Source organism: Panthera onca, chromosome C1 (assembly GCF_046562875.1).
Source record: "Panthera onca isolate mPanOnc1 chromosome C1, mPanOnc1 haplotype 2, whole genome shotgun sequence".
Lineage (NCBI taxonomy): Eukaryota > Metazoa > Chordata > Mammalia > Carnivora > Felidae > Panthera > Panthera onca.
Window position 1 is genome coordinate 86,619,476 of NC_138346.1, and position 27,516 is coordinate 86,646,991.

General features: G+C 37.9%; 1 protein-coding gene across 19 annotated transcripts in view; it reads left to right on the forward strand.

Annotated features, from left to right (window-relative positions):
* QTMAN (queuosine-tRNA mannosyltransferase) overlaps positions 1–27,516 on the forward strand; it is a 397,197-nt gene that overhangs the window by 183,664 nt on the left and 186,017 nt on the right. For 18 of the 19 annotated variants that reach the window (XM_078451326.2, XM_078451320.2, XM_078451322.2 and 15 more), the window contains 2 exons: positions 14,467–14,634; positions 18,024–18,197. In XM_078451326.2, coding sequence (XP_078307452.2) covers positions 18,064–18,197 — 134 coding nt within the window. In that variant the 5' untranslated portion in view covers positions 14,467–14,634; positions 18,024–18,063. Of the gene's footprint in view, positions 1–12,334; positions 12,428–14,466; positions 14,635–18,023; positions 18,198–27,516 lie in introns of those variants that run through there. The other variant, XM_078451328.2, reaches the window with a different exon arrangement.

The window sequence follows — 27,516 nt, forward strand, 5'->3', positions numbered from 1 at the left end:
TTCTTCAAGGCCGATGATCATGAATCCCTGAAGAAGACAGAAATTTTTATCGGGGGGGTTCCGGAAGATGGCGGCGTAGGAGGACGCGGGGCTCACAGCGCGTCCTGCCGATCACTTAGATTCCACCTACACCTGCCTAAAGAACCCAGAAAACCACCAGAGGATTAGCAGAAGGGAGTCTCCGGAGTCAAGCGCAGCCTAGAGGCCCACGGAAGAGGGTAGGAAGGGCGGCGAGGCGGTGCGCGCTCCACGGACTGGCGGGAGGGAGCCGGGGCGGAGGGGCGGCTCGCCGGCCAAGCAGAGCCCCCGAGTCTGGCTGGCAAAAGCGGAGGGGCCGGACAGACTGTGTTCCGACAGCAAGCGCGACTTAGCGTCTGGGAGGTCATTAGTTAACAGCTCTGCTCGGAAAGCGGGAAGGCTGGAGGACAAAGGGAGGGAGAGCTGCTGAGCCCCCGACGGCAGAGCTCAGCTTGGCGGGGAACAAAGGCGCCAGCGCCATCTCCCCCGCCCATCCCCCAGCCAAAATCCCAAAGGGAACCAGTTCCTGCCAGGGAACTTGCTCGCTCCGCGCAAACACCCAACTCTGTGCTTCTGCGGAGCCAAACCTCCGGCAGCGGATCTGACTCCCTCCCGCTGCCACAGGGCTCCTCCTGAAGTGGATCACCTAAGGAGAAGCGAGCTAAGCCTGCCCCTCCAGCCCCCGTGCACCTTACCTACCCACCCCAGCTAATACGCCAGATCCCCAGCAACATAAGCCTGGCAGTGTGCAAGTAGCCCAGACGGGACACGCCACCCCACAGTGAATCCCGCCCCTAGGAGAGGGGAAGAGAAGGCACACACCAGTCTGACTGTGGCCCCAGCAGTGGGCTGGGGGCAGACATCGGGTCGGACTGCGGCCCCGCCCACTAACTCCAGTTATACACCACAGCACAGGGGAAGTGCACTGCAGGTCCTCACCACGCAAGGGACTCTCCAAAATGACCAAACGGAAGAATTCCCCTCAGAAGAATCTCCAGGAAATAACAACAGCTAATGAACTGATCAAAAAGGATTTAAATAATATAACAGAAAGTGAATTTAGAATAATAGTCATAAAATTAATCGCTGGGCTTGAAAACAGTATACAGGACAGCAGAGAATCTCTTGCCACAAAGATCGAGGGACTAAGGAACAGTCACGAGGAGTTGAAAAACGCTTTAAACGAAATGCAAAACAAAATGGAAACCACGATGGCTCGGCTTGAAGAGGCAGAGGAGAGAATAGGTGAACTAGAAGGTAAAGTTATGGAGAAAGAGGAAGCTGAAAGAAAGAGAGATAAAAAAATCCAGGAGTATGAGGGGAAAATTAGAGAACTAAGTGATACACTAAAAAAAAATAATATACGCATAATTGGTATCCCAGAGGAGGAAGAGAGAGGGAAAGGTGCTGAAGGGGTACTTGAACAAATTATAGCTGAGAACTTCCCTGAACTGGGGAAGGAAAAAGGCATTGAAATCCAAGAGGCACAGAGAACTCCCTTCAGACGTAACTTGAATCGATCTTCTGCACGACATATCATAGTGAAACTGGCAAAATACAAGGATAAAGAGAAAATTCTGAAAGCAGCAAGGGATAAACGTGCCCTCACATATAAAGGGAGCCCTATAAGACTCGTGACTGATCTCTCCTTTGAAACTTGGCAGGCCAGAAAGGCTTGGCACGATATCTACAGTGTGCTAAACAGAAAAAATATGCAGCCGAGAATCCTTTATCCAGCAAGTCTGTCATTTAGAATAGAAGGAGAGATAAAGGTCTTCCCAAACAAACAAAAACTGAAGGAATTTGTCACCACGAAACCAGCCCTACAAGAGATCCTAAGGGGGATCCTGTGAGACAAAGTACCAGAGACATCACTACAAGCATAAAACATACAGACATCACAATGACTCTAAACCCATATCTTTCTATAATAACACTGAATGTAAATGGATTAAATGCGCCAACTAAAAGACATAGGGTATCAGAATGGATAAAAAAACAAGACCCATCTATATGCTGTCTACAAGAGACTCATTTTAGATCTGAGGACACCTTTAGATTGAGAGTGAGGGGATGGAGAACTATTTATCATGCTCCTGGAAGCCAAAAGAAAGCTGGAGTAGCCATACGTATATCAGACAAACTAGACTTTAAATTAAAGGCTGTAACAAGAGATGAAGAAGGGCATTATATAATAATCACAGGGTCTATCCGCCAGGAAGAGCTAACTATTATAAATGTCTATGCGCCAAATACCCGAGCCCCCAGATATATAAAACAATTACTCATAAACATAAGCAACCTTATTGATAAGAATGTGGTCATTGCAGGGGACTTTAACACCCCACTTACAGAAATGGATAGATCATCTAGACACACAGTCAATAAAGAAGCAAGGGCCCTGAATGATACATTGGATCAGATGGACTTGACAGATATATTTAGAACTCTGCATCCCAAAGCAACAGAATATACTTTCTTCTCGAGTGCACATGGGACATTCTCCAAGATAGATCATATACTGGGTCACAAAACAGCCCTTCATAAGTTTACAAGAATTGAAATCATACCATGCATACTTTCAGACCACAATGCCATGAAGCTTGAAATCAACCACAGGAAAAAGTCTGGAAAACCTCCAAAAGCATGGAGGTTAAAGAACACCCTACTAACGAATGAGTGGGTCAACCAGGCAATTAGAGAAGAAATTAAAATATATATGGAAACAAACGAAAATGAAAATACAACAATCCAAACGCTTTGGGATGCAGCGAAGGCAGTCCTGAGAGGAAAATACATTGCAATCCAGGCCTATCTCAAGAAACAAGAAAAATCCCAAATACAAAATCTAACAGCACACCTAAAGGAAATAGAAGCAGAACAGCAAAGGCAGCCTAAACCCAGCAGAAGAAGAGAAATAATAAAGATCAGAGCAGAAATAAACAATATAGAATCTAAAAAAACTGTAGAGCAGATCAACGAAACCAAGAGTTGGTTTTTTGAAAAAATAAACAAAATTGACAAACCTCTAGCCAGGCTTCTCAAAAAGAAAAGGGAGATGACCCAAATAGATAAAATCATGAATGAAAATGGAATGATTACAACCAATCCCTCAGAGATACAAACAATTATCAGGGAATACTATGAAAAATTATATGCCAGCAAATTGGACAACCTGGAAGAAATGGACAAATTTCTAAACACCCACACTCTTCCAAAACTCAATCAGGAGGAAATAGAAAGCTTGAACAGACCCATAACCAGCAAAGAAATTGAATCGGTTATCAAAAATCTCCCAACAAATAAGAGTCCAGGACCAGATGGCTTCCCAGGGGAGTTCTACCAGACATTTAAAGCAGAGATAATACCTATCCTTCTCAAGCTATTCCAAGAAATAGAAAGGGAAGGAAAACTTCCAGACTCATTCTATGAAGCCAGTATTACTTTGATTCCTAAACCAGACAGAGACCCAGTAAAAAAAGAGAACTACAGGCCAATATCCCTGATGAATATGGATGCAAAAATTCTTAATAAGATACTAGCTAATCGAATTCAACAGCATATAAAAAGAATTCTTCACCATGATCAAGTGGGATTCATTCCTGGGATGCAGGGCTGGTTCAACATTCACAAATCGATCAACGTGATACATCACATTAACAAAAAAAAAGAGAAGAACCATATGATCCTGTCAATCGATGCAGAAAAGGCCTTTGACAAAATCCAGCACCCTTTCTTAATAAAAACCCTTGAGAAAGTCGGGATAGAAGGAACATACTTAAAGATCATAAAGGCCATTTATGAAAAGCCCACAGCTAACATCATCCTCAACGGGGAAAAACTGAGAGCTTTTTCCCTGAGATCAGGAACACGACAGGGATGCCCACTGTCACCGCTGTTGTTTAATATAGTGCTGGAAGTTCTAGCATCAGCAATCAGACAACAAAAGGAAATCAAAGGCATCAAAATTGGCAAAGATGAAGTCAAGCTTTCGCTTTTTGCAGATGACATGATATTATACATGGAAAATCCGATAGACTCCACCAAAAGTCTGCTAGAACTGATACATGAATTCAGCAAAGTTGCAGGATACAAAATCAATGTGCAGAAATCAGTTGCATTCTTATACACTAACAATGAAGCAACAGAAAGACAAATGAAGAAACTGATCCCATTCACAATTGCACCAAGAAGCATAAAATACCTAGGAATAAATCTAACCAAAGATGTAAAAGATCTGTATGCTGAAAACTATAGAAAGCTTATGCAGGTAATTGAAGAAGATATAAAGAAATGGAAAGACATTCCCTGCTCATGGATTGGAAGAATAAATATTGTCAAAATGTCAATACTACCCAAAGCTATCTACACATTCAATGCAATCCCAATCAAAATTGCACCAGCATTCTTCTCGAAACTAGAACAAGCAATCCTAAAATTCATATGGAACCACAAAAGGCCCCGAATAGCCAAAGTAATTTTGAAGAAGAAGACCAAAGCAGGAGGCATCACAATCCCAGACTTTAGCCTCTACTACAAAGCTGTCATCATCAAGACAGCATGGTATTGGCATAAAAACAGACACATAGACCAATGGAATAGAATAGAAACCCCAGAACTAGACCCACAAACGTATGGCCAACTCATCTTTGACAAAGCAGGAAAGAACATCCAATGGAAAAAAGACAGTCTCTTTAACAAATGGTGCTGGGAGAACTGGACAGCAACATGCAGAAGGTTGAAACTAGACCACTTTCTCACACCATTCACAAAAATAAACTCAAAATGGATAAAGGACCTGAATGTGAGACAGGAAACCATCAAAACCTTAGAGGAGAAAGCAGGAAAAGACCTCTCTGACCTCAGCCGTAGCAATCTCTTACTCGGCACATCCCCAAAGGCAAGGGAATTAAAAGCAAAAGTGAATTACTGGGACCTTATGAAGATAAAAAGCTTCTGCACAGCAAAGGAAACAACCAACAAAACTAAAAGGCAACCAACGGAATGGGAAAAGATATTTGCAAATGACACATCGGACAAAGGGCTAGTATCCAAAATCTATAAAGAGCTCATCAAACTCCACACCCGAAAAACAAATAACCCAGTGAAGAAATGGGCAGAAAACATGAATAGACACTTCTCTAAAGAAGACATCCGGATGGCCAACAGGCACATGAAAAGATGTTCAACGTCGCTCCTTATCAGGGAAATACAAATCAAAACCACACTCAGATACCACCTCACGCCAGTCAGAGTGGCCAAAATGAAGAAATCAGGAGACTATAGATGCTGGAGAGGATGTGGAGAAACAGGAACCCTCTTGCACTGTTGGTGGGAACGCAAATTGGTGCAGCCGCTCTGGAAAGCAGTGTGGAGGTTCCTCAGAAAATTAAAAATAGACCTACCCTATGACCCAGCAATAGCACTGCTAGGAATTTATCCAAGGGATACAGGAGTATTGATGCATAGGGGCACCTGTACCCCAATGTTTATAGCGGCACTCTCAACAATAGCCAAATTATGGAAAGAGCCTAAATGTCCATCAACTGATGAATGGATAAAGAAATTGTGGTTTATATACACAATGGAATACTACGTGGCAATGAGAAAAAATGAAATATGGCCTTTTGTAGCAACATGGATGGAACTGGAGAGTGTGATGCTAAGTGAAATAAGCCATACAGAGAAAGACAGATACCATATGGTTTCACTCTTATGTGGATCCTGAGAAACATAACAGAAACCCATGGGGGAGGGGAAGGAAAAAAAATAAAAAATAAAAATAAAAAGAGGTTAGAGTGGGAGAGAGCCAAAGCATAAGAGACTGTTAAAAACTGAGAACAAACTGAGGGTTGATGGGGGGTGGGAGGGAGGGCAGGGTGGGTGATGGGTATTGAGGAGGGCACCTTTTGGGATGAGCACTGGGTGTTGTATGGAAACCAATTTGACAATAAATTTCATATATTAAAAAATAAAAAATAAAAAAAAGAAAAAAAAAAAACAAAAAAGAAATTTTTATCGTCATATCATACATTCCTGATCTTTCTACCAGGCTGACACCTGCCTTTCCCCAAGAGTTCCTTTCCTTTGGATTGTATCGTGGGTTCTTGATATATTAGGATGGTGAAGCAGAGAACAGTGCCTGACATATTATTAGGGACCCAAAGAATAGGAATGGGCTCAATCAAAAATGACATCAAATAATGTGTTGGGTGCTAGAATTGTGTTGGGTGCTCAAGTAAGAAGGTAAGTTCTTTCTTTTGGGGACATGACATACTTTCCAACTTGTTTTTTTAATGGTAGGAGTAAATATCATATTGAACACTTGACTATATGGAGAGAATCAACCAGTTTGGTTTTCTCAGTGTCATTGAGGTCATAAATGACTGATTCATTTATTAATTAATGTATTTATTTAGTCACTTTTTTGAAAATGTTTTTTGAGCACCTGATAGGATAAGGAACAAGGAAAATATAGGGCATGTCCTGAGAAAACTTAAAACCCAGAGTGGTAAGTCTCATGTTAGGGAAACTATAGGGTACTAAAGAAAAGAACAGCGGATCTAATTTATCTTATCAAGGAATATATACTTCAATGGGAGAAAACAAGATAACATATGAAATATTAGAAAAACACGTAGAACAGATATGTAAAATTGTGTAACAAACCAAGAGCCCACATTTTTAACAGACACAGTTGGTGACCAAGTGCTTTCATTTAATTAAATCTGCAATGCAATTTCTTTCATTATTATTTGTTATCTTTAGTTACCTACTGGACACTCCACTTATATTCCACAGTTGTAGAAACCATCCCTTCATTTCTTCTCTATTCCAGCCACTGAATTGTTTCTCCTCTTGTGTTAAGGAATGTCACCACTATCGATCTGCACAAGCTAGCAGCTTTAGAGTTACCCTTAGCCTGTCCCTCCAGTAACCAAATCAGATATTTCTGTTATCTTCATTGCTTTTGATATCAGCTGCTTCTGTCTGTCCCAGTGCCTAACAAATACTTGTTATTTTAGTAGGCTGACTCCTTTGTGTGATGTAGGGTGGCCACCTTGATTGCATCTCTTCGGGAGATCCTTCACTGATGGTCATTAGCTTTCCACAGTTTGTCTAACAGTATAATCACTCAGGAAATATGTGATGAATGAAGAAATGAAATGAAGCTATTCAGGTTAGTACAGTTCTTCTTTATACCATTTGTGTTCTTGTATTGCTCAAACACAGACAATAATGAGAAGTACTGAGAACCATTGAGTCACATTCTAATCCTAGACGATTCAAAATCAGTGTGGAATAACTGAAAAACATAGAGGCTTTGGGTCCAGCTCAACTTGGATTTGAAACTCATCTTTGCCCCCTAGTAACCACTGTTGCCTTAGCTTTTAACAATACTTCTCATCCTTTAATTTCCTAATCAGTAAAATGGAAATAGTAAGACAAATCTCTTAGGATGATGATTAAATTAGCCAGTATATGTAAAACCCTGCATAATATGTGGTTCCTTGTCTTCCTTTAGAATATGATCACATGGCTGTTGGAGAGCCATGTTTTAAACAAATTGATTTTATCTTTGGATATAGATAGAACAACCTCCCTTATTTGGAGAGTGGTAGTGATGGTGAAACTTTGATTCCTTATCCTCTCATTTTACTATCATTTTTCTCAGCCAACGAGCATTTACAACTCAAGGATAATAAGAAGAAATAAAACATTGTTAATATAATTATAAGGTTACAGTGGATCCTCATACTGTTAACAGATGGGGTGGACTTGGCAAACTTCTTATGCTACACGTGGGTGCCTCTAGGTCTGATGGAAGACCACTTTTCCTTTTATTTGACTACTCACTTTTTTTCAAACCCTAAACTTTAAGCAACTGTCCCTCTTCTCGGGCTGAACTCAAATAGCTAGCCCTGATACTTCCAGAGCCAAGATCTCAGGACCCGTGCCTCCCTCAATACCCTCAATAAACTTTATCCTTCCTGGTCTTCCACTGCTCTTTGTTTTCACTTCCTCCTCTGAACTCAGCCCTTAGTGCCTCTCCCTTCATTCACAATCAGTCTTTCAGTGCTTTCTGACATTTCTTACACAGAACAGAGCTGTTACTTATCTTTTTTGTTGTTATTTAACGTTTCCTGTTTATGGCTTATTTTGCCAGTGTTAGTGTCAGCTCTTTTGGAACAGGAATACTACCTATATTGTACTTATTAGTTTGTCGAGACTTTAACAGTGTTCTGGTTTGTTGACTAATTGATAGATTGTCTAAAACAGATATAAATGTTGTGAGTGGCTCAGATTCCCTTGTGTCTTACAAGAATACTCTTAATAGATTCTTAACATTCCTAAAATATTTGTGTACACAGTAAAAATCCCAATTTATTTATAATATTTTCAATAGTAGACCCACCCACCCTTGCTGTTTCTTCCTTTCTTGTTGTCAACATAATTACTGGGTATCTTTTATGAATTAGACATGATACCAAGAATTAAAAGACTGGAGAGGTAGCTTGAGTAATTTAAGGGACACTGAATTTAAGTGGCACCTTTAGCTAAAAAAAACCCTCATGTATGTATACAATCTGTCTCCTCCTTAGGTGACTGTAAGGCAGGTCAGAGTGCTGATGACTGTGGAGTGGCTAGGTATTAAGAAACCACTTGGGGGTATTGTTCAGTGGCATGTCCCACCTACAGACTTTGATTCCCTGCCTTCTGGACAAGTGTTCTTTGCACAGTGTTCCCTTGGCCATCATGATAAGCACAGGAAAGGAACATTACATGGTGGGGGGGGGAAAGCAAAACCGACTGATTCCTTCATGCTGTCCTATGGGACAGCTTTTGGGAAACGGGATACTTTATTTAACAGCCTGTAACTTACCCCTCACAAGAACTTAAATGACTACATTTACTTTTCCTTTAGATAAGACTTCTATCTTGTATTTATTTCTAATTGTTTTAGCAAATGGAAACATCTTGCTATGCATGTTCTTGAAGGTTTTTGAAAATCCATAGCATTTAAACGTGCAGTAGAAACGGTCTAATTAAGATGAAGTAGCTGACAACTAAAGCATAGTGTGTTGAAATGAATTTTGCATATCAACGATTAATGAATATTAGAACTCGGTTATCATTCTACACAGGTTTTACAAATTAAAGAAATATATATTTAAGCCAAAGACTTTTGAAGGGTTTGGGAATAATTTTCATTTATGCATGTATGTGTTATTAAGCTCCTATTGTATTAAAACACTATCACTACGCTTTGGAAGTGACAAAGTGAAGGAAATGAAAGCTCTCCTCTCTTTCAATTCTTACACCCGCTTCATCAGCAAATCCTGATACAGGCCCCTTCTCACTTCTTTTCTATTCCCCCTACTGTTCTCCCATCTTCGAAGTGATTCCTTGCAGTCTGTTTTCCATACAGTAGTCAGTGTAAAGTTTCCTGATATTAAAAAGTAATAAGACATCTCATGAAATACACAAACAGTTGTCATAGAAATACAAGAGATTATACAAGAAGATGTTTAAGCTTTAGAAATATGTGAGTATAAGAGTCATGTCCTGGTTGTAGGTATTCTGACCCACTGTGTCATGAAATCTGTGAAAATTCATACGTTTCAGAAATAATATTGAACATAACAAGCTTAAATGAAGCAAGTTAAAGTCAACTTAAAATTGTGTTCCTCAGTTGCAGTAGCTACATTTCGAGTGCTCCGTAGCCATATGTAGCTAGTTGCTACTATATCGGACACTACAGATAGAAGCCATTGCCATCATCACAGAACACACTATATCACAGTCCTAGAGAGTCTTTATCAAGGAACAGGAATCAAGATAAACAACAAAAGAACAAAGTTTGGCAATGAGGCTAAGCAAGGTAAATCTAGACAAGGAATTTACGTGCTGAGCAAGAGACACAACTGGACGAATGGAATTTACTCCTTTGTCAAAGGCTTCCTGAAGCCCTGCAAGGAATTACATAATTACTGGTATCTGTACCTGTGTTAAATTGTGTAGTATATCCCATCATGTGATAAATGTGCTAAATGGTTTGGGGGGATAGAAGGGGCCATTGAAAAGATTCCATGGAGAAAGACTGCGATAACCTGGTTCATGAAGTATTATTACTAGAATGCATGTGGTGGTGGTTGGAATCTTGAATGCCTGTCTTCTTTTCTCATTTTGCCGCCCTTCCATACCATTGAAGATATAAAAGTATCCATTTTGATAAATAGCCATCGCACTCCTATAGGGCTTAGGTGTATTTCAGCATCTCTTTTTACATATTAAGAGAATACAGTAAAAGGCAAATAACTGGTTTATTCAAACTGAGTCAGAAAACATAAAACCTCTAACCTTGAATTTCATTAAGTTGAATTATTTTGGATTCCTTAAGCAAATATGACTCAGATTGTACATGTAATGTGCATTGGAAACAATCGAAACATGTATATGGATACAATCCCAAATACATAGAACGGTGTTGATGTGCTTGCAGCACGGAGCCATTTTGGTTAGAGGATTATAATAGCAGCTTACTTATACTTTTGGTGAGATGGTATAAGCTAATGATGTAGCCGTTAATTTGAATTTAGCAGACATTTTAAATATAGGTTTCTCTTACAGAGACAAAAGTTGCAATTTAAAGCTCTTTGGTGGTCTAAAAACAGCTTAATTCTGTAGTAGCATGGTAATAAGTCCTAATCCAGCTTATACAGTGATTGTAGTATGTCATGTTTGCAAGAGATTGCACAACTGCTTTCTCTGGTTTTTATGTTAATTTAAAAATATTAAACATAAAACCTTATAACATCTTCATGCTGAGATAAACTGTTCAATTTAACTTGTGCTCAAGCAGCAGCTGTCAGGAATTATCTTGTTCCTAGTGCTTTTTGCTATCACCTCGTGCCCTTTCCTGTTGGAGACACAGTGTAGGATGATAAAGCTCACCTTGTTAGGATTTATTGCTTAAGTAATACCTGTGGCAAGATGAACATTGGAAGCCTAGGGGTTGACTGCTGATTGAGTGATGTCATTCATTGTATCATTATTAACTTTATTTTTTAATTGGTCAAAGGGGACAAAGTAAAAATTGCCTATGAATCTTACCTGCATTTTGTGAGCATATTCGTTACTTCTTTTTGGGTGTCACTAACTCAGATATTTGACGAATTGCTTGTTGTCCACTTTAACTACTATTTTACAAATGAAAAGCAAACAGAATCTCTGTTTCCTGACAGAGATAATTTCCACAATTTAGAAGTAGGGCTATTTCAAGATTAGTTATACAAGGGAAATGATTTTCCTGTTAATGACTGAACAAACTGAAGGAAGTGTTGGTGTGGGCAGACCCAAATGGTTAATATTCTGAAAATCACTGCCACCTCACTTCTGAATGTATTACATTCTTTCATTTGGGAGGCTTTATTTAGAACGCTCAACTTTAGATCTGGATTCCTTGATTATGGATTAGCTAGTAAGTAGGGTAAGGAGAGGAGAGATGTATGGTAGGAGCAGAGTGCAAGGCTCACCTTGGCTAAACTTTTGCTGCAGATGGGCCATCCTGAGCATAATTCTCATGCAGGAAATTAACAATTGGATTATGATTAGAAATACATATATGATGAGAGGGTTTTTTTACTTATGAAATGTATTTTTCCCTTCTACTCACTGCCATTTAATGCATATTCCCTCAAGTTTGTAATTATATAAATATATAACTAGATAAAACTTTGAAGACTAGGTCGATGAAATTACAATATACCATTCATTTAGATTAATCAATTGTTAACATTTTACACATTTTTAAGTATCTGTCTATGCAAATATATACTTATGAATATTTATTGTTATTAGTAGCCTTTTGTTTGAACCATGTAAGAATTAGTTGTAGACATCATGACCCTTCACATGTAAATAATTCAGTATGTGTCTTCAAAGAATAAGGTTATTCTCCTACATGACCGTAATAAAATTAGTATACTTAAGAAATTTAAGATTGATTCAAATTTATGGTCTTATATGGAATCCATATTCAGAGTTTCCCTATTATCCTTATAATGTCCTTTATAACTATTTTTTCCTCATCTAGTATCCAGTGAAGAATGACACATTGTATTTTGTTTCAGTGTCTCTTTGTTTTCCTTTAATCTAGATTTTATTTTTCTTTAGGACATTGACATTTTTGGAGATTGAGCCCAGTTATTTTGCAGAATATTTGTCTGCAAATATTGTTTCCTCATGACCAAGTTCAGATCGGGCACTTGTGGCAGGAGAACTACATTGGTGATTTGTGTCTTTGTCAGTGTATCATACTGGGAAATACACATCACGTGTCCTGTTACTATTTATATTAAGTTTGATCACCTGGGTAAATTGATGTCTACCAAATTTCTCCATTAAGGTACCATTTTTTTTTTGTTGTTTTTTTGCAGTTAGTTAGTCATGTGGGGGCTGCATGTAATGAATTTTCGGCCTTCTGTGTGAAAAACATTGAGCTTGCTCAGGTCTTATGATTAAGAATGAGTCATTGCTTGCAGTAGTACTGTATGGAGGTAGAGGAGGGGGTGTTACTCAATAATTAGACCCACAAGTCACCGTCCATTTTATTTTAAGGAAAATATTGATTGATTGAGATTAATATTTTATTGTTTTCTCTACTAAGGATCGGATTTGTAGATGAGCAAGTATCTTCATATTTCAGAATTTTCCATTTAAGTTTTAGAGAGGCTTATACTTGGTGGTGGTGGTGGTGGTGGTGGGAATATTTTTGGACAAAATAAGACATTTTTTTGATCACCATTTTTCTGTGTGCTTTAGTTGAATACAAATAGACAGTTAAAAATATAAATACATCTCCTTTATAAGGTTTTTTTACTTTAAAGCATTAAACCATGATATTAATACAGCCATGTGGCTTTAGAGAGAGATCACGGCCTTTTGGTCTTTATGTGCCTTTTTTAGTCCATGAAGAAGACACCTGAATTCCTACTTATGATATATGCACTTATCATGTCATCATTCTTCCTGTGTGAAAATCATATAAACACCTGAAGTTAGCCATTTGACTTATCTGCAAGGGAAAATTTATAGTGGTTGTAATCATGGTAATAACAAGTATGATATTTTGTATTTATTAAGTACACAAAGAATCATTTGCAGTGTTTAAGTGGTCCACAGCCAGTTCATATCCGTGGCATAATGAAAGGTGCTTCAGGCTTTCAAAGACCAGGAGTCTCTGCTTTGCCACTTTGTACCAGCGTCAATCTACCAGTGCCACTTTCTACCAGTAAATGCAAAACTCTTAACCTTGTTGAACCTCATTATGTAGAATGGAACTAAAGCTGTAAGGGTCAAGTGATGCTACATTATGTTGTAAAGGTGGCATTCTATCAAAATTGTGCCATCTAAGTGTCCTCAGCTGTTCAGGGACTGTAATTTGTTCCTCTTTTGTGTCCATATGTGGTAGGCACCTCGTTAGGGAAACGTTTTGAGGTTGTCCTAGAGCGATATTACTCCTTTCGGGTTTCTTTCTGTTAATTCTTTGTTTATGTCACAAGTGCAGGTAGCGTTTATCCTGATGGGCTGTCTTGGTTCATCTTCTCTCTTCTTCCCGGTTAGACTCTGGCCCACATTAGGCATTTAGTAAACGTTTGTGGAATGAATAAGTAAATGGACACTGTTTCATTTATAAACATAATAGGTAAGCTTTCAGTTCCTTTTTTTCCCAAAGATAAGGAATCAGCTTTCTTCTTCTTTTTTATATTTATTTTTTATATAAGGAGTTTTATAGATCATACGTTGCTGGATTATACATATGGTGCCATTAGCAGTCCAGTAATGGAAAATAAAAAATAAAATAAAATAAAAATAAGAAAACCACAAATATTGCCCAACAGTTGAGAAAAAGGGAGAGGTGGCAGATAGGGACAGTGAGAAAACATGCCAAGAGAAAAAGATCACACTCAATAAGTCTGTTGCATAAATCAAAAGGGTTTATGTCATAACATGAACATGTGCCATTCCTGCTCGTATATTGAATTTCAGTAGTTGGTTGCATAAAGAAGTAAAGTGTAATGAAACTGGCAAGCAAAGTATTCCCCAGTCAGCCTTATCTTTGTTCCATTTGTCCTTCAGATAGAGCTTTTCTTGCCTTTTTCAATAAAATCCATCCGGCTTTTTTTTTTTTTTTTTTTTTTTGCATCTCTCAGTAACTGAGCTGAGAAGACCAATGAGATTCAGGGCTTTTATAGTTCTTAGCAGCTGCTTTTTAAGAGATCAAAACTTAGAATGCTGCTACATGGTATTAAGGCTTAACTATTGATGTGTCCCTATAGGGGATATGTTTTTGGGGGGGTAGGAAGAGGGAAAGGGGGAGGAAGGCGAAGGATGACCACTTCACACATACTTGGGACAGTAAACTTTAATCTCCTTGTTTCCTAGGATCCTCTTTGCAAGCTCAGTGCTGAACCTGACTGAACTGACTGCCCTTCGGCCTGACCTTGGGAAGTTGAAAAAGATTCTGTACTTCCATGAGAACCAATTGGTATATCCTGTCAAGAAATGTCAGGAGAGGGATTTTCAGTATGGATACAACCAAATTCTCTCATGGTAGGTATAGATTGTATCATTATATTTAGTCCTTTGCTAAAAGATTTCGCTTTTAAATCTGAAGACCTACTGTACACTTATTTAGAAAACATCTTGGAATAGGTGCATAAGTGTAAACATACCTTCCATGGTAGTAGTAATTGCTTGTGCCTTTGCTGTATATATATATATACGTATACATGTACGTATATATATATATATACACACACAGCTAACCCTCTTATAAAATACACATATGTAACAATCTAATGATGTATGTTGAACTAGTTATCTATTTTCTACAACATTCAAAATAGAATCAAAGTGTCCACAAGGCACCATCTTTACCCCTTGGTTCCATCCTGTATTGTAGAAGGGGTACTTTTAGAAAAGAGCAGTTAGTCAATTCTCATCCATTCTCATTTACCAACCACTTTCAATATATCCAGCTGAAATCAAAATAGAAATTTATAGAGGAATAAGTAATAGACCAAGGGGTTTTTGTCTTTTTTTTTTTTTTTTTTTTAACTGTTTGTAAGAGAAAACTATGGGAAATGAATCTTTAGGTGGTTGTTTTTTTTTGTTTTTTTTTTCCCCCTCATTGAGTCTTCTGAAATCGCACAGCCTTAAAATACCATGACATTTCAAAGGTGATGGTCCTTCTCTGTTGTTACTTCCACAAAGTGTATCTCTTGAAGCTTAGTTAATGAAAGAAGTTAATAACAAGTCTGAAATGGCTTTGCTGGTGTATCCTATTCACATAACTGCAACAATCAAATAGAATCAATTTGGCAGTGATAGGGTACATCCTACCTTTTTTAATAGTTCTTAGCAATTGGGATTCATGATGTGTTTAAACAGACTCCCAACTCCTACAGCATATTCCATAGTTTAGTTGACATAGAAAAACAACTCTATGGTAATATTTCCGTGTTTCGAGCATTTCGTAAATGTTTTCCTGCAATCATTTTTACAAGCTGCTTCAATTGTGAAGTGGCAGTGCTATCAAAATAGAGTGGAACTGCTTCACGTCAAATGTCTCATAAAAAAAGCAACCGTGTTGAAATTTCATAATAAAATTAAAATACTTTATTTTATCTTGAAACAGAGAAGGGAAATATGTTTTAAAAACAAAAATAAAATCATTCTGTGCCTTATCAATATGGAAAACATTTGTAATATTCTTTTGATTTCTTGAATTAGCATCATTCTTTTCCTCAGATAGTGTGTGTTTATTATCCCTGAGAAATAACTGGGGAAAAAAATTAAGTCTATTTTTCCCTTTATGGGTGGCTTTAAAGTTAATGGAAGTTACACCCACTCATATCAGAGAGAAAATGCATGAAAAGAATATTTCTGTAGACCGTCTTGGATATTTAATTTAGCTGAGACTGGGTTTTTAGGAATGTAAGTAGTTAGGTTGCATGCCCTAGGAGGACAGATGTCTATAAAAAATTTCAGCTCACTACCCCTCATCTCTCTGTTTTATAAAAGATTGTGTTTGGTCGAAAGGAATGAGACTATAAGGGTTCCAACATGATTTTCCAGCATTGCTCTTCTTAAGAGGGTAAACCGATCAACAAGCTCGGAGAGAAAGAAGGGGACTCGATCATCGGTTGGCCTCTTAATGAGAAAAAAATGGTTCACAGTTGTCCAGAGGAAAAATAAGAGTGTCAGGAAGCAGTCCTGTTTCAGATTCTCTTCGAAAAGTATGACTCTTGCTTCCTCAAATGTTTCTTTAGTTTTCTTGCTGACTTCTGCTTTTGTTGGCACTGTCGGATTTCTTTCTTGACCGTGTGGCAGTTAAGGACTTTAGAGGTGACTGACATAAGCACTCACCTTAAATAGAGGTTTCACTAGCCCTCTGACTTATGAACACATGTCATAACAGTATATTATGACCTGTGGGTCGCTATTACAATATGTGACATATGGTGAAAACAGACTAGCTGTAAAACATCCTTCAACTTTTGGTATATTATTATATTGGCTTCCTTATTGCTTGGTGTTGTGTCAGCACTTCTGTGACATTCTTTTGTGTTATCCATGCTGTTATCACCCCTACCCCCAAATTTCCACTAGGTTGCAACTAAAAAAAAAAAAAAACAAAACTTGTATGGAAAAGCAGTTTTGCAGGGGAGGCATAAAGGTGGCAGTTCAACATTCCTTTTGTAGGTTTTTTGTTCCGCTGTGTATTAATAATAGGAACTTTGGCTGTCCTCAGTAAACGAAGGATTTGCTTTGGTATTCCTATTCTATAAGCTCTGCTTATTCATTTGTGTTTTGCCGTCTTGCGGACCTTTTAGTTTTCTTGATCTGTCATTTTTAGGGTGAAATAAAATTAACTGTTGTTTGAACTTATATAGCTTCTCACTAAAATGTTTGTATGCATTTTGCTGAGATCCCATGACATCGAGACCCTAAATCATTGCCTAAGGCAAAAATCTTTGCTTAAATCAAAACAATTATTTATTAAATCAGTTTTTTGACTCATAAAGGGAACATACTCCATATTCAGGTTTTATCCAGCTTGCCCATGGTTATCATTCGTGTTCATTGGTTTTCAATAAAATGTTATGGGCTGTTTTGAACACTACTGACATAGTTATGACACCTAAAATTTGTTTTCACATTTCCTTATAATAATGTATTTTAGATTATTTTTATTTAAAAAATATTAAAGGGAGGAACACAATATATCCATCAAAAGTAATAGCTAAAATTATATTTATTTCATTTACTTATGAAGGTCCATGGTATTGTGGTCCTTCTTCTTTGGCCACCCCAAATATAATATAATAGTGAAATAAGTTGTTTGTAGAGATATCCCATATAATTCTTCCTGTACAGTTCCAGAGCTTTAAAAAACCAAATGGTTTCTTGAAGCAAGGACTAAACACGAAATAGACTTTAACCATGTGTTTGAAGGTATGCTCTTGTGGGAAGTAGCTTTATCTGAACTCATCTCCTTGAAGGTAGTGAAAGGGATTGGCAGATGTTCTCTTCAGTGTAGTATGGTGTAAAACGATGTGTATCACTGACATAGAAACCCAACGTGGGTATTTGGGCCACAAAGGAAAAGGTCCTGCTGTACTGACTGTTGATGTTATAGAAAGTCCTGGCATTGCAGAAAAATAAACTTTGTTTGGAGCCTCATAAGATCCCAATAAATTATTTGATTCCTCTCCTGCCTTTCTTTCCTGATGCCAGAAATCAAACTTACCACGATACAATGCTAATGAAACTAATTCTCTATTAGAGGCATTTTAGTAAATACTATGGGAAGTGCTGAGTTCTTTGCAAGCCCAAGGACAGTATAAACTCTGATTAACACAGAAGACTTAGGCTTATGAAAAATAGCTGTGAGTGAGTGTGGGTTCATCATTTGCATTTATCCTTTCCCTTTACAGCCTGGTGGCTGATGTGGTGGTATTCAACTCGGTTTTTAACATGGAGTCATTTCTCACCTCTATTGGAAAATTTATGAAGCTGATTCCTGATCACAGACCCAAGGATCTGGAAAGCATCATCAGACCCAAGTGCCAAGTTATTTACTTTCCCATCAGGTTTCCTGATGTGAGCAGGTCAGTATGTTTGACTCTGTTTTCAATATTGTATCATACTTTATTCACCAAATGTATAGAAATTGGTGGTGTTGTTGCCAATTTTAACTTTTCAGCGTAAGCATGGTTAATTGGAGAATCGAATTCTATTTCACCATGCTGTGATTTACATTTTAAATAATCATGTGTCCAACCTATAACTGAATGGTTAGTTCTGATATTGAGTTCGTCCTTTCTTTTCTGTTATTTATTGGTGTCCCAAAGCAAGCTGCTTTGGCTTTTTAACACTTACTGTTTTGTTTCTTTGTTGTTTTGTTGCAGAAGTCATTCATTGTTAAGCATGTTTCTCAGCCTTTGCATTCAGCTTATGCCCATGGGCTTATATGTATATAGCAAACTGTTCTAAGTAAATCAGTGTTAAATTGCACTGCTTGGGTTACTTTCATTTCCCATGCTATTTCCTTCTATTTTTTTCCTTTTTCCATTTTTTTTATTATTTATATTATCTTAATAAAGAGTTAGGTCTTCTATATTAGGTTGCAAATACACTTAATTGCCATTTCTCTTTCTCTGTTACTAAGGACATTTTTTATTACCCCTGTTGCTAGGCCCACCCTGAATTAGCAGTGGATGATGTGGCTCAAAGGGAACATTCTCAAATTCCTTTTCACTTCTGATTAAACCTAGCAAAACGGTTTTTATTACCACTAGGAATATTTCTCCCGTGTGAACAGAAAGTTTTCTTCAGTGGGACTCATCCTAGCTGGGGATGCTGCTGTTTGTAACTGACGATGTCCTTAAAAAGAGTTCAGGGACAGCTGTTTGTTCCCCATCCCTGAAATGAAATCAGGAAACAATTTAATGTCTGCACATTATGCAGGAGGTCAGCATTATTTTCTGTATTCTAGATTTAGATTTTGCTGTGGGATCAGTAGTCCTCATCAGCACTCAGAATGCTGATTTATTTGAGGACTTTACTAGTTAATATTTCATTGAAGAAGAATCTGCCTAATACCAAGTCAAGTTAGTGAGTCATAAAATTTAAGTTCTACAACCTTGCCCAATTTTTACTTTATGGAGTTCCGAAAACAGAGGCCCAGGGAAGCAGGAGACTGGCTTGCACTCACACTGCTGATTATTGTCACACACTGGATTAAAGTTTAGACCCTATGACTTTTGATCCAGTTTTATGTTTACTGGTCATACTTCCTATCAGCAAAGGTCATATGTCAAAAACATTTAATCATTTGTGTGCAGTTTTGACAACTATCAGGCTAAGTGACACTAAGATCAAATTCGATTTTCAGTTACACATGTGTATGTATAAATATGTATATGCATATATAGTTGTTGTATTTGTGTATTTATATATATAATATGTGGGATGAGAGAATTTCAACTTTTGGAAAATATAATTGTTACACTTTAGGATCTATGATGAGCTAAAACACAGTTTATGTTTTAGTCCACATTTTTAAAATATGAACCTTATTTTTTGATACATTTTTAAGTTTTTCATATAATATAGATTCAAAATGTACATCTTTAAGTGAGTACATAATTATACTACATCTTAATTATTACCACTATAGAATTCCAAATAAATAATGTATTTTAAAATTCATTTGCATCTGATATATTCCTACAACATCATATACTTAATACACCTGTGGCAATTGAATAGTTTATTAATTTGGACTATATTACCATAAATAAATCTAGCTAAATGGAAGAAGGTTAAGAAATATTGTGGCCAAGATAACATTCATAAGCAAGGTCTTAGCCCAGAGTGTTATTTGAATTATTTTCAAATGGTAATTTGCTTTATCCACCCCAAACTCATATAGTGTAAGTAAGTGATTATTTGCCTGAATGACAATCATTCTAATGCCTGCAGTCTTAAAAGAGTATTATTTTGTTGAGATGTTGAAAAATATTTAGTAATTCCAAAGGCAACATAACCAAGATGATGGAAGAAGAAAAAACTTTTAAATGCTCTTATCTCTGTCCCTATACAAATATTTTTTGGTCATGGCAAAAATAAATTTAAGTAAAAACAAAGTGGAAGATACAATTAAATTATTAATACAATGTGCTATGATAGTGTATACTCTAATGGATATTCATCAGAGAAAGGGAAGAGCCATATTTCAGCAAAAAATATGAGGATTTATAAAGTTGATAACAGTTATAGTTCAGAGCACATCAGTCACATAGGACTTCAGAAGGATTGGCTTTGTGGCAACAGCTCTTACCTATTGCCCTGCTCGCCCCTCACTGCCTCGTTCTCAAAGACCAGAAAAATAGTAGCAAGAAAGAATATCTCTTGAAACTATCGTTATATGTGTTAAGCATCTGGGGATGGGAAAGCTCTTAAACACTGTAGACATACATACATACATTGTGTTTGGGTCTTGACTGCCCCTTGCTAGCTCTGCAACCTATGCAAGTATAATGACCCTGAGCCTAGGTTCTTTAATGATTATGATTATTACATTTACGTCATCACCTCATAGGCATTGTGTAGTGACTAAAGGAAATAATGCATATGTGAAATGCCTAGCATAGTGTCTGGTATGTAATAGCCCCCCTAGTAAAGACTAATTCATCTTATTAATTAACCCACTCCCATTGTTATGTAACGTAGAACATTTATTGCCACCTGAATATAAAGGACTGACTTCCTCTCTGCCCTCTCTTAATTAACATATGAAAATAGAGAAAAATTCTGCCAAAGGAGCAGTCTAATATAAATAGAGAGATTCATTTATTATTCTCTTTATCATCCTGACTCAGTCTTTGGGCCTCATAAGACCCTACCATCCATTGATGGGGTCAGTTCCTTACTTTGAGATGCTTTTCTTCTGCCAATTTTCCTCCTTCTTCCTTGAGCTTAACCTCCATATTTGGTCATCATACCTGCTGTCTTGCAGATACTCTCAATTTGTTTGTACTTTTCCCTTAATTTGATTAGAAGAACATCCAAGAACATACTTATTAGTCTACTCTCAGTTCATATGGTCCCTGTGAGCTGCCTGGCAAACAGACCACATTTCTCATCCTATAGATAACTAATCATGCATTTTCCTTTCTTTGTAAACTGCTGATTCCAAATATCCTATCTTCATTCTCAGATCATGACTGAGAAAATAGAAACAATCGTCAGAGAATTTATGTATGCTGCCACCGCCGCGTCTGCCCATCCATGTGTTCCTGGGTGCATATTCTCCTTCTTCGCACCTGTTGTGTATGTGTGTGTGTGTGTGTGTGTGTGTGTGTGTGTGTGTGTGTGTTTTAGTTTTTTTAATGGTCATTTATTTTTGAGAGAGAGAGAGAGAGAGCCAGTGCATGAGTAAGGGAGGGGCAGAATAAGAGGGAGACACAGAATCCGAGACAGACTCCAGGCTCCGAGCTGTCAGCACAGAGCCCGATGTGGGGCTTGAACTCACAAACTGTGAGATCGTGACCAAAGCTGACGTTGGACGCTTAGCCAACTGAGCCACCCAGGTGCCTCAATTCACACCTGTTAATAAAGACGAATGGACGTTGCTTCTGTGTAAGGGTTTTGCCCCCACTTTTGCCAGAGCTCATCCTTCTTGCATACATAAGACTACTATCCTAGCAATGTGTCCTTTGTTCTGCATCATCAGTTCTCCTGTCTTCTGGATCATTACTGTTAGCATAAGAGACGTGTTATTAGTTTTACATCTTAAAAAAAAAAAAGTCCTTTCTTGATTCCACTTCTCCCTTCAGAAACTGCCTGTTTTCTTTCTTTCTGTTAGTAGTGAAACCTCCTGAAGGAGTTGTTTATACTTGCTTCTAATTTTATTCCTACTGTTCTCTCTTATAGCTACTCCACTGAAATTGCTTTTGTCGAGGTTACCAATGACTTCCATGCCTCTCTAAATCCTGTGGTCAATTCTCAGCGCTCATCTTACTTGACATATCAGCAGTGTTTGATACACTATGACACATTCTTCAGTTGACTGCTAGGACACACAGGTTGCTACTTCTCAGGCTTCTTGCTGGTTTCTCATCATTACCCTGGCTTTGAACTTCAGACTGGCTATTGGCACTCTTAACACTTAAGGGGCTGGTGGAAGAACAGCCCAGGATTGAAGAGAGGAGAAAAAAGAGTCAGAAGGTCAACACTGAAAGAATTATCCTCTGGAGCAAAGGGAAGAAGACTTTAAGGAGAGGGTCAGTACTGAATTCAGAGGACTAAGGTTAAATAAAGTGATGACTAAAACATATCCTTGAATTTGACAGTTAAAAGGTCAGTGGTACCCCTATCCTGCCTTCTGTTAACTCACAAAAAAGTTTCCTATGTTCTTTCTGACAGCCAGAGAAAGTTAGGCTCCAAGTCTGGTTGAGATCTCTCTCCTTTCCTCTTTGTCTCTCTCTGTCTCTCTCTCTCTCTCTCTCTCTCTCACACACACACACATACACACACACACACACACACACACACACGGATCCTGCTCCTTATGGATGGAAGCACCAAGGTTCAGAGAAGTTAAGTGTCTCCTGGTAGCCACACAGCCAGAGAGGGACAGAGCAAGAACTGGAACTCATATCTCACAATCTCCATCCCATGCTTGGCCCACCACTTATTGTGAATGTAATTTCAGAGGTCTTGATTAGCTGATTTCTCAGCTGACAGCAGATTAGCAGCATCAAATTGGGGGTGCGATAAAGGCAGGCTCACTGACAGCAGTAAAAAGTGACAGCTGACTGACAGCTCGACAACAAGGGAGGAGAGAGATAAACTATTTAAAAAAATATATGAGAAGTGAAAAAGCGTAGCAGCCTGAAGCCATTCTATGGCAGGGCAGGCACCTCTGCACATTGAAGAACCCTGCAGACATTTCTCCATGATTGTACGGCTTGTACATCAAAAGGATGACTGTGATTTATTAAAAGAGATTAAATGGTAGCCAGTAAATTCTGTTTAAGAATGTAGGGAAATGCGTAACCCACTTTTGGCAGAAATGATAAATAACAGCAAATGAAGTTAAGCATCATGCCTTACTCTAGGATGTACACGAGCCGTATTCACCTAAAGGAAGATAGTAAACATCTGAACCTTCATATGCAGTTTTAACATCTGTAAGCTTAGGTCACCAGAGAATATTTCAGTGAGCTATCTTTTTTAGATCTTCCTGATGGAGGCTTTTTATGGACAAGATCTCCCTTTGCTGTCAGGGTGGGAGTGTATACACTCCCCCTTTGGTATTGAAGACATCCAGGCCTGTCAGATGATCAGTGGGCAACAAAACAAATTTTGCAATATTAATACCATGCTTTAGCCTGTATGGGCTGCTGTACCAGAATACCATAGACTGGGTAGCTAATGAAAAACAGGGATTTATTTCGCATAGTTCTGGAGCCTGGCAAGTCCAAGATTAAGGCCCTGGTAGATTTGGTGTCTGTTGAAGGTCTGTTTTCTGTGTTTGTGCAGTGTTCTCACATGATGGAAGAAGGAACTAGGAAGCTCTCTGGAGTCTCTTTTGTAAAAGCACTCATCCCATCAGTGAAGGAGTCACCCTCGTGATGCCCAAAGGCTTCACCTCCTAATACCATCATGTTGTGGACCAGGGTAGGATTTAAACATAGGAATTTTGAGGGAGTAGAAATATTCATCCTGTACCATGCCAGAAGATAAATAGGATCTCAAGACTTGATGACATGAGACTCATGACTGGAAAGCCAATTCTGTGTTAGAGGATATAGATTAGATTGAAAACTAAGGAAATTTCACTGTATATATCAAGAAGGCAAATCTCACGTAGAACTCCATGGATGTGCGATGCAAAGAATAAAAGAAGCAATCCTGCCGCCAACTGAGCTGGACATTGGCTAGAAGAAGCCAGTATTTTCCTTCTCTAAATCAGGTAGCTGCCATACAGGCAAGGCCTCCTACAACTAAGAGATTTACATAGCCAGGCCTTTGTGTCAGTCTTGGTCTAATGAAATCAGAACATCTGAAGAATTGGTAACTTGCTTTCTGGCAATGTCATCTTTAGAAGGTAGAGCTAACCATAACAGTTAACCTTAGTGATTCTTATTTTAGCCCTGCATTGTGGCTAAGCCTATTATGCGTATTTTAGCATTTTATTCTTCCAAAAATTCTAAAAGCTATTTTCCATTTGTAGTTTGAAGTAACTTAGCCATAGAGAATGTAAATAAATAACTTTATGCCTACAGTCATACAGATAGTAAAGGTGGAACAAGAAATCAATCATTTTTAATCCATTTTAGAACCCAAATTCTTTTTCTTTAATTCATTATTTCTATATTGCATGTCCCCCAAAACGAGGTTCTGGTCCCTGATACTTGACCCTGACCACTGAAGAACAAATGATTTATACAAGTGAATTGACAGAAATATCGAATAAAAGGGACCATGTCATGGTAATGTTATAAAAGAAAGGACTCAAGACTTTAGAAAGCCGACTTTTAAAAGGTAGAAGTTTTAAAAAGGAGGATACTGAAGAGGAATGAGAAATTTAAAAAAGAATTCTGATGGTAAAATTGAAGATGGGCCTAAAGAAGCAGAATAGAAAGAATACGTCAGAGATACAGCTGTGGGCTTAGACCATTATTTCGTGTTTCTGAACGTGTTTCTGAATCCTTTTTTTTTTTCTTTTTTCTATTCGTATTTACGTCTCATTTATCTGAACTCTCTTCCCTTACAAGTAATTGTATAGCGTGACACTCGTGTTACATAGGGGCAGTGCCTGCTGCATCACATTAGATGTTTAGGATGGAGTTGACTGCATCAGCCTATCATCACACTTCTTCCAGCTGCCCCCTATAAGATTTGGTATTGAGGGACTCTTCATGATTTTCATAGAACGAGATCATCCCTACTCTCAACAAATTGAATCACAGAAGAGTGTATTGTAGAAATACAGTGAATTACAAAGCGGCATTTCCTATTCTTGAAAAAGATCAGGCCTGCTCAAGGAATTCCCTCAGGGACCATGAGTAGGGAATATCAAAGTGGCTATCATCTGCTTCAAGTAACATAAGGGTGGAGTAAAGGTGAAGAGAGATAAATGCTCGAGACTGTCAAGTCCTGATACTTGTGTGTATTTATTACTTGCTTACCTTCTGAGTCCCATTATATTGTGAAAAAGTTTACATTTTTTTTATTATACTTGCCCATAATTGTTCTAAAAGACCACGTTTATGTGTTTCCAGCGGAGACCACAAAAAAAAAAAATCATCCAAATTTAATGAAGAGATGAATGGATGGTATTTCTTTAGGAGTTGAAGGTTGGACTTGGAAGCAAATTGAAGGCTGTATACTTTACATTGAAAAATAGGAGCTGTATTTGGGGTTCAGGTCCCATTTAGGGACCATAGAGAATATCGTATCCATCTTGTTATGATCCGTAGAGAAGAATTTCATATGCTTCTGTAATCATTTCATTACCTATTCTAATTTTCCACTGTATTGGATTGCCAGAGTTGCCAGAATAAACAATAGTAGATTTTACCTGTGAATTTACTCATTTCATAGTAGAATTTGCATTCTGGGGACAGGGGTTATATAAATAGCTTTCCTCCTCCTACATTTTTGACAGCAAAGGAAAGAGAAAAACAAGGTGGTCATTTGGAGTAATCTCAGTTATTGAAACCTTAAGAATTTCTCTCCCATGTTTCTCTCCACCTTTTCCATGTAACTAAAATGTGAAGCCAAAACAGAGGTCTGTGGACTTCACGTAACTATTTTAGAAACAAAAATGGAGAATTTTAAAAACAGTGTGAAAACTTTAAATGAAAACTCTCAGGCTGTGCAAACAAAGGCGAGGAGCCTAAGGGCTTTTTGAAGAATTCTTATTAAAGAAAACACTATTTTACATTGCAAAGCAGATGTGTCACAAAACAACAGCAGATCTGTAATTTGAGAATTTGTGGATTGATAGGACAGAAGGCAGCCCTCGTGGCTCCCCATAGAAAACTTTGTTTTCTGCAGTCAAGAGTCCTGCTTTTGGGGGGCAGGGGTTGCCAGAAAGCACCTTAATCTTCGCACCGTATGAGGTCATATTTCTCAGATATTTTTGATGAAGTATTAGTTCAACATATTGCTAAAACAACCGCCTTTGCTCCGTTAGGTAATGAAATGGGTCTGTCTTCTTGAATATTAACGTAGGCTTGAAGTAGAAGAAGAAAAGTTTTGCTTTTACAAATTTAAACATATCCATATTTGCTAACAATTATTTTGGCTCTTCAAAATGAATGCAAAAATGTGTTTCGTTTGAATGTCATTTAAAAAAATTTTTATAGAATCACTGTACTAAAAAAAAAAACTTTTGATAAATCATTCCAATGTTTAACACCACTCACTTTCACGAAATCTCCTTTATATCTAATGCAAATCTTTCATGCTGTGTTATATTCTAACCATCTTCCTCTTACTATTCTTGTGAAGAAAAGAATTTGGTTTCAGCATATATATACAATTCCTTTGTTGGCCTGAAGTTACAAAGAACAAACTCTTGCTTACTCAAAATGTATTTCTAATGAAATTATTATTCATGTTAATGCCTAATCACTGCCATTAGATTTCTGCTGTCTTTAGTTTATGCAATAACAATAACCCCACCCAAAAGAAGTCCTCCAAATTCAGCAGCAGCAGCAACAGAAGCTATCCTTTCATAAGATGATTTAACCCTGTTCTCAAGTATAGACAATGTTTGGCTTCATTGTACATCAAAGAGTTGATGTACATTTTTTTTTTTTTTTAATTTCCTCTTTGTCCTGTCCGAAGAAATCTGGGAGGTAAGAAGCAAAGGCCACAGATCAAGGGGTGGAGAAATAACTAAACATCAGAGAACTTGCTCAGCTAGAGGCTCCATCATCCCTCCAAAAGGAGTCGTGGAACAGGGCTGCTATAAAATGGGGATGAATGCCACTCAACAAACCCAAATCATAGTTGAGGGGAGTTCAGCAAAAGGTCCACTTAGGATCTCTTCCCCTCAATAGGCTCAGAGGCCATCCCTGAGCTTCCTGTAGCATAATGAGTGATCATCAGTGTAGATCCATCCAGGCAAGAACAATTTATGTTATACACTCCATTCATTACATGAGGGTTATATACAATTCATGTTAGAAAGATTTCAAATAAATTGCTCTGATGTTTAAAGGGTCAAGTTTTGGTTATCTTCCTCAAACACACTTATTCAAATCATTCCATTGGGAGCAACACTGAATAAAAAGTGGGAGTCAGCAGGGTGGTGTGCAGCGATTCCAGTTTGTCTGATACCACGCACTACTGCTCAGCCCAGAGCAAATCACTTAACCTCCCGGAACTTCAGTTTTTCCATCTGTA